Source organism: Solanum lycopersicum, chromosome 1 (assembly GCF_036512215.1).
Source record: "Solanum lycopersicum chromosome 1, SLM_r2.1".
In the NCBI taxonomy this organism is placed as follows: domain Eukaryota; kingdom Viridiplantae; phylum Streptophyta; class Magnoliopsida; order Solanales; family Solanaceae; genus Solanum; species Solanum lycopersicum.
This window is the reverse complement of record NC_090800.1, coordinates 78,949,571-78,956,157: the sequence shown is the minus strand read 5'-3', so window position 1 is coordinate 78,956,157 and position 6,587 is coordinate 78,949,571. Positions and strand designations below refer to the sequence as shown.

Below are 6,587 nucleotides of genomic sequence, written 5' to 3'. Positions count from 1 at the left end.
ACGTTGGCAGGTTTGTAACTTACGTTACTGAAATCATAAACAGACAAAATTAGAAGAGTAAAATATAACAAGCAATCGAATGAACAAAGTCAAAATAAGGAGGCTTTCATTTAAATTGAATCAAAATGCAAAGTTGGGTCATGGCACAAGGCCATGTCGCCCTTTAAACAGTCATAACAAAATTCAAAATCAAGAAAATGTAGAAATGGTGGGTCTCGGGCCTCTTCCGAACGACCACCGATTTTGACATGCACAAAATAATTCCTTTCTACCCAAAAGTCCGGGACATCAGGATTGGTGCGGACGTCCAATTCTTCAGCATCTCCCCCGGTTCAGCATCACGAAAGCCAGCTGGCTCAGCCTCCTCCTCTATGACGGCATTGATCTCCTTGAACAGGTCACAGATTCCTTCCCCGTCGTCTTCAGGCTCGGCATGCTCCCAAACTGGAAAGGAGTGATAGAGATACGGGATCGACTTAGTTAACTCTTGATCCCTTCTCCTCTTCATCTTCATATCATCATCTGTGGGGATGTACCCCAAACCATACTTTCATCCCTGAGCAAGGACCGAAACAGGCTCAATAATTCCTTGGGAATCTCTTCCCAATCCGAAACCTGGCTCGAACCCATTTTGCAGCATCACCGTGGCTATCATTTTGTACACGGTTGGCATGGAGTTGAGGGCCAAATCTTCGTTGGTGGCATTCACCAGCTCCACTATGTAAAAGTCTGCGCCTCGCGGCATCTTATCAATGACCGACACCTGCTTGCCCGAGCGACTTCCCTCGCCGTGAATCACTAACTCTTCATTTTTCCATACAATCTTCATCATCTGATGGAGAGTAGAGGGGACGGCTCCAGCCATGTGGATAAACGGCCTTCCCAAAAGAAGGTTGTAGCTAGTGTTTATGTCCAATACTTGGAATTGTGCACTGAACTCTGCGGGGCCCATTTGAAGGGTCAAAGTCACAGCCCCTAAAGTGTCTCTTTGCACACCATAAAATGCCCTTACATTGACCTGATTCTGCTCCAGTTTCCCAAGGTCAAAATTTAGTTGCCTCAACGTCGTCAATGGGAAAATATTTAAACCGGACCCATCATCTACCAAAACACAGTTGACAACCTTTCCACGACATATCACGGTAATGTGTAGCGCTTTGTTGTGGGATCTTCCTTCGACTGGCAACTCATCGTCACAAAAGCTGATCCGGTGCCCCCGAATGACTTGATGAATCATAGCGGCCACGTTATCACTACTTGTACCTGAGGGTACGTATGTATCATCAAGAGCTTTCATTAAGGCCTGCCTGTGGGACTGAGAGCTCATCAACAGGGCCCACACGAAGATTTGAGCCGGAGTCTTCTCTAAATGTTTGACGATGGAATAGTCCTTCGGTTGCATCCTTCTCCAGAATTCTTCTGCTTCCCCCTCGCTTATCGGCCTCTTAGCATGGTCCTTCTTCTGTCCTCCGAGAGCAAGCTCACCAAGAGTGTAGCACCTTCCGGCTCTGGTCATGCCTTGGGCCACGATGGTTTCAATGACAAATTTGGGCTTAACGAGAGTTTTCGAAGGCACCAAGGCAACAGCCTTTGCAGGTGTCAGAATAACAAACTCCCTCCTTTCCTTGACGCTTGAAGAAGCGACAACCCTTTCCAAGTCCTCATGCACAATAGGGGTAATCATCTTTGTTCCACACCCGTCTTCATCCATTTCAATCATATTAAGGTTGTCACCTCCATGATTTGGCAACAGATTTGTGTTGACGTTTGGCACCGCCGGTTGAAGAGAAACTACCTCCTGATCGATCAAGTCTTGGATTTTATGCTTAAGGTTGATGCAATCTTCCGTGTCATGTCCAACACTGTTGGAATGAAAAGCACACCTTTGATCCGGCCTGTAGAACTTTGAGTTGACATCCACGGGTCTGGGCCCCACAGAGTGGATGTATCCATCTGCGACTAGCCTCTCAAATAGTTTGGTCCGGCTTTCAGCAAGTGTGGTAAATTTTCTTGAAGGCTTTTTTTCAAATCTCGGTCGAGAAGTATCATAACCACTTTGCCGAGGGGGAGGCACCCGCTGATAATTTTGGGTATTTGTACGAGGAGCTTGGCTCCGGTGATAAGGGTTTGCCTGGAAATTTGGCATTGGAGCTTGGTAATTCGGGAGGGGGTCCTGGTATAATGGAGCTTGGACTTGATAAGTGGGCGGAGGTGGTCGGTAGCTCGACTGTACGTTGGCACAGTTGGGAGCAATATTCTGATAAGGGGATGGGATCTGGTTTGGTTGAGGGTAATTTGGGTATATGGGAGAAAAATTTTGGAGATTAGAGGGTGGACTTTGGTACGACGAAATTTGAGCATTCTGATAAGTGGGGACAGCATTGTGGTTATTAGGATGATTGGGTTGTGGGTAGTTGGATCGGTAAGACTTTGGGGAAGGCCTGGAACGATCTTGGGAATGTGACGGGTTTCTAGGGGTTTTTCTTCCCCCATACGAGACAGCGGCAACTTCCTCTCTTCTCTTTCTTATCAATCCTGAAGACCCAGGCGACGCAGATACACGGGCTATCTTCCCCGATTTTAGACCATCTTCGATAGTCTCACCAACTTTGACTATCTCAGCAAATTTAGCTCCGACCAGCAACATGATTCGATCATAGTACTCAGGCTCCTGTACCCGCACGAACACTTCCACAATCTCTTTCTCGGTCATGGGTGGCCTTACCCTCGCCGCTTCTTTCCTCCACCTATTGGCAAATTCCCTATAGCTTTCAGTTGGTTTCTACTTCATCTTCTCTAGAGAATACCGATCGGGCACTATTTCAACATTGTAGGCGAATCGGTCAATGAAGTCCTTAGCCAATGCATTCCAACTGGGCCACTGCCTGGTTTCATGTGAAGTAAACCACTCGAGGGCCTCTCCACACAGACTTCGGCTGAAAAGCCGCATCAACAAGGCCTCATCCCTGCCAACTCCCACGAGCTGGTCACAATACGCTCTCAAATGCGCCATAGGGTTGCCCACTCCTCCGAAGGTGTCAAACTTCGGAATTTTAAAACCTTCGGGAAGGTTCAAATCTGGATGGATGCACAATTCTGCGTAGCTAAGTCCGACGGCGTCTGGGATGCACTGCAACTCTTTCATAGCCCTTTTGATTTCTTCCTTTATATCGATCTTCACTTCTTCTTTCGCCTTCCATTCTCTTTCCTGTTCTTCATAGTGATCCAACTCAGAACCGTGCACCTCGTGCTCGGCAGGAACGGGAACTTGGAAGGTGGCTCTTTTTGGGAGGGGTGGAGCTATAGAGGGACTTGGAACGTTTTGGGCAGTCTGGTAGTTTTGTGGGTAGGCCTAAGGATTGGTGTTCTAACTCAAATGCGGATGAAATGCTTGGGTATTGAAGGCAGTTTGAGTTTGGTTTTGATTTTGTGGCGGTGGGGCAGTTTGAGTATTCTGAGGATGGGGTGGTATTTGAGGGTGGTTATTTGGAAGAGGTGAAGGAGTTTGGTAAGATGCAGAAGCATATTGGGGGTTTTGGGTTGTTAGGTCTATCACAGACGGATTATGCACAGGTGTAGAAGGCTGGTTTTGAGTTGGATCTATGTTTGATGAAGGGAAGTAAACTGGAGGTCTTGCATCAGCAATATTAGTACCAAATCCAGGTGGAGGCGCATCCTGTCTCCGTTGCATTTCAACTTTCATTTCACCAATCTGTTGCATCAATTGCATGATCAATTCGTTCTGTTCCACTACAGTGGGCTGAGCCACCACAACGTCAGTAAGACGCCCTTCGTCATTGTTGTCTCCCATAACTATTTTTCCTTTATCTGAATTTGATCGAGGGAAGGAATCTGTAGGACCTTTCGATCTGGGGAAGTAAGGATGATCTGCCAGCTTTATCGACACAGATCAGTAAAAAGGTACCTGAGAGGTAAAAACAACTCAAGGCAAATTTGTTAGTGCATATCCAGAGTACAAAATGCATAATATCGCACATAAAAAAGATAAACACACAAGTCGTTTTGTTTGAGGATATCTTAACCCACGAATAAGGACGGATATATATTTTGAACAAACAGGAATTTGTTTGTTTGGCGCTATCTTGGGAAATCTGAATCACGTTGAGCTATGGTCTTCTTACAGTTGCTTTGCAACGTCCGTTGATCTTATCTTCGTATCTCCGAAATATGGAGGAGAATGAAAATTTTCTATGATAGGGGCCGGGCTGAGAAAGCTGCCTACGTATCTCACGGGGAGAATTCAGGCCCAACGTAGTTCAGATTTTAGGATGAAAATTTTCCATTCATTCTTTCGTTGTGATTACAAGGGAATTGAAAAACAACATTGAGATTTCTAGAAGACCACATTTGGAGATTTCTTGTCTTGTGGCTGCGTCATTCCTTTTCTTTCAGACAGTCGGAAATGGAGGCTTGTAGACGATTTCTTCTTCATCGTCCTCCTCAATCACTTCACGGCCGGGACCACTGTTATCTGCTCCCTGATCACGGGTGAGGTATTTTCTGCCCTTTGGGTCGCTATGGGTCGCCAATTCCTCGTCGAGCGTCGCGCTTCTGTCTAACAACACAGCAGTCTCGATATCTATCTTCGCCTCTCTCGCCTTTCCTTCATGTATCTCCAAACGAAGCAAGTTCAACCTTTTCCTTAGGCTTTCGGTTTCCATCTCAACCTCCTTCTTTCTCTTTATCTGTGACGCCAGATCTTCATCCAAGGTTGTGACCGCAGCTTTGTAGATCGCCGTGGTCACGTCTACTTTGAGTCCTTCCTCCTTAACCTTCTGAATCTCTCGTGTGACTCGCTCGATCTTTCTTCGCAATTCCTCCTCAGTGAGCTCCGTCTGGATGTTCTTGCCTTTGTCCATAGCGGTGATTCAACTTTCCTGAGATGATAGAGCGGTACTTAGGATTTATGGTATGGATTTTGTGTGAGAAACTTGAGACTCAGGAATTTTGGTCGGACAATTGTAATGTTGGCTTCTGTATACTCTTTAGGATTTTGGCTAGGAGTGGGTTTGCGATATCCTCAATCATAGCGACATAACACATAAGCATTCAAACAAATATATCGTGTCCTAAACATGCATGTGACCCTTTTGTGCCAAGGGTAGGCCTAGCGATCTGAAGGATGTATTGCGCCATTTAAACAAGTAATTGTACCCCCGAAACAAATTTCACTAGACGTAATAGAGTTTATCACATGATTAAAATAAAACGGGATACATCTTAGGAAGGGGATGTAGTGCAAGTACACATATAAAATCAATCCCACGCAGGGGAGTTAAGGGTCGACGATCCAGCTCCTTTTCTGGCTTTCTCCACTTCTTCTCGGATAATGCACTTGCTGGTGAACACGTATGGCTCAGCAAACGCAGCTTTGGAAGATGCTGGTACGACTCGTAAGGTGTTCATCTGCTCATCCAAAATAGTGTCCAAACGCATTAGACAAGTCCTTGTGTCAGCTAATTCTTGTGACATTACGGCCAAAACTCTCTGATTTTCTAATTCCCGGAGTTGGTACGCTTGCTCCCTTTGTTGAAACTCCTGTTCTTTCTTATGAAATTCCTGCTCCCTTCGGTCCCACTCTTGCTGAAAATGGTACGCGTGAATCTGAAGCCTTGTCTCCGCGTCTTCGATTTTCCGACTCGTGCGTGGTGTTGGATCCACTACACCACGCAAATCATTGTGCAACCATGTCTTGTATTCGTCGACATACCCAGCTCCATACCTGTCTTCGGTGACCTCCCATTTCATGTTGACACGTCCGGCCCATTCCTGGAGGATAATTTTAGCGAAAGGTATTTTGTCCTTCTCGCTGTAATCAACAATGAAAGAGCTGGCATCTCCTTGGGCGGGTATGATTTGGACTTTCCCAAATTGCCGCATTACTCGCGTCGGGTTGTAAGGACGCAATCCTCTGATGCCGGGAAGGACTAAAAATGGCAATTTGGCCCCTTGGGCTGCTATCATCTGAGACCTGAAGCTCGGTAATACCCATTGTAGGTCTCCTTCTTTCAAATTGTAAAACACCTTTGCCCACGCATCCCTGGTGGTGTGAATTGGAAATTTACGAATACTCAAGTAGAACTCGTAATTATTGAGAGGACTTGTTTGACTTGGTTCGGCCGAACCCTGTAGCTGGGGGTTGTCTATTTTGCATAGATGTTCCGTCAACCACCATTGAAGTAAGATGTTGCAACTTTGGAAAAACGGGAAACCATTCTTGCACAGGCTCAAAGATCGGTAAATGTCGGACAAGATGACTGGGGCCAAATAGCAATATTTCTTTTCTTCAGATTTTCTACCGACTCCTCTGAACATGACATTCACTACCATTATTACCCGGGTGTCGATCTCTTTACCTTCGTCTCTAGGGAACACCATAGTTCCCAAGAGGCATGCGGAGAAAGCGATAGCTTGAGTTTGCCTCCAAGTACTGTGATCATGAAATTCGTCCGGGAACAATCTAAAATAATTGTCGTGCCCCCACCTCTCGAAAAACCTCATCAGTGGAATGTTGTGGGTCTCTAACCAATTTGCATTCACTAGGGATAATATGTCTCTTAACTCAG

The 6,587-nt window shown here is 45.9% G+C and overlaps 1 protein-coding gene across 1 annotated transcript; it reads right to left on the bottom strand.

Moving 5' to 3' along the window:
- Window positions 1–550: 550 nt before the first annotated feature.
- LOC112940688 (uncharacterized) lies at window positions 551–2,713 on the bottom strand. The gene has a single exon (XM_026028952.1). It carries the CDS (start codon window positions 2,711–2,713, stop codon window positions 551–553), a length of 2,163 nt encoding a protein of 720 aa, XP_025884737.1.
- Window positions 2,714–6,587: the final 3,874 nt, after the last annotated feature.

What these genes read in the sequence shown, in the direction of transcription:
- LOC112940688 (XM_026028952.1), bottom strand. Translation starts at nt 2,713, where the DNA reads ATGACCGAGAAAGAGATTGTGGAAGTGTTCGTGCGGGTACAGGAGCCT.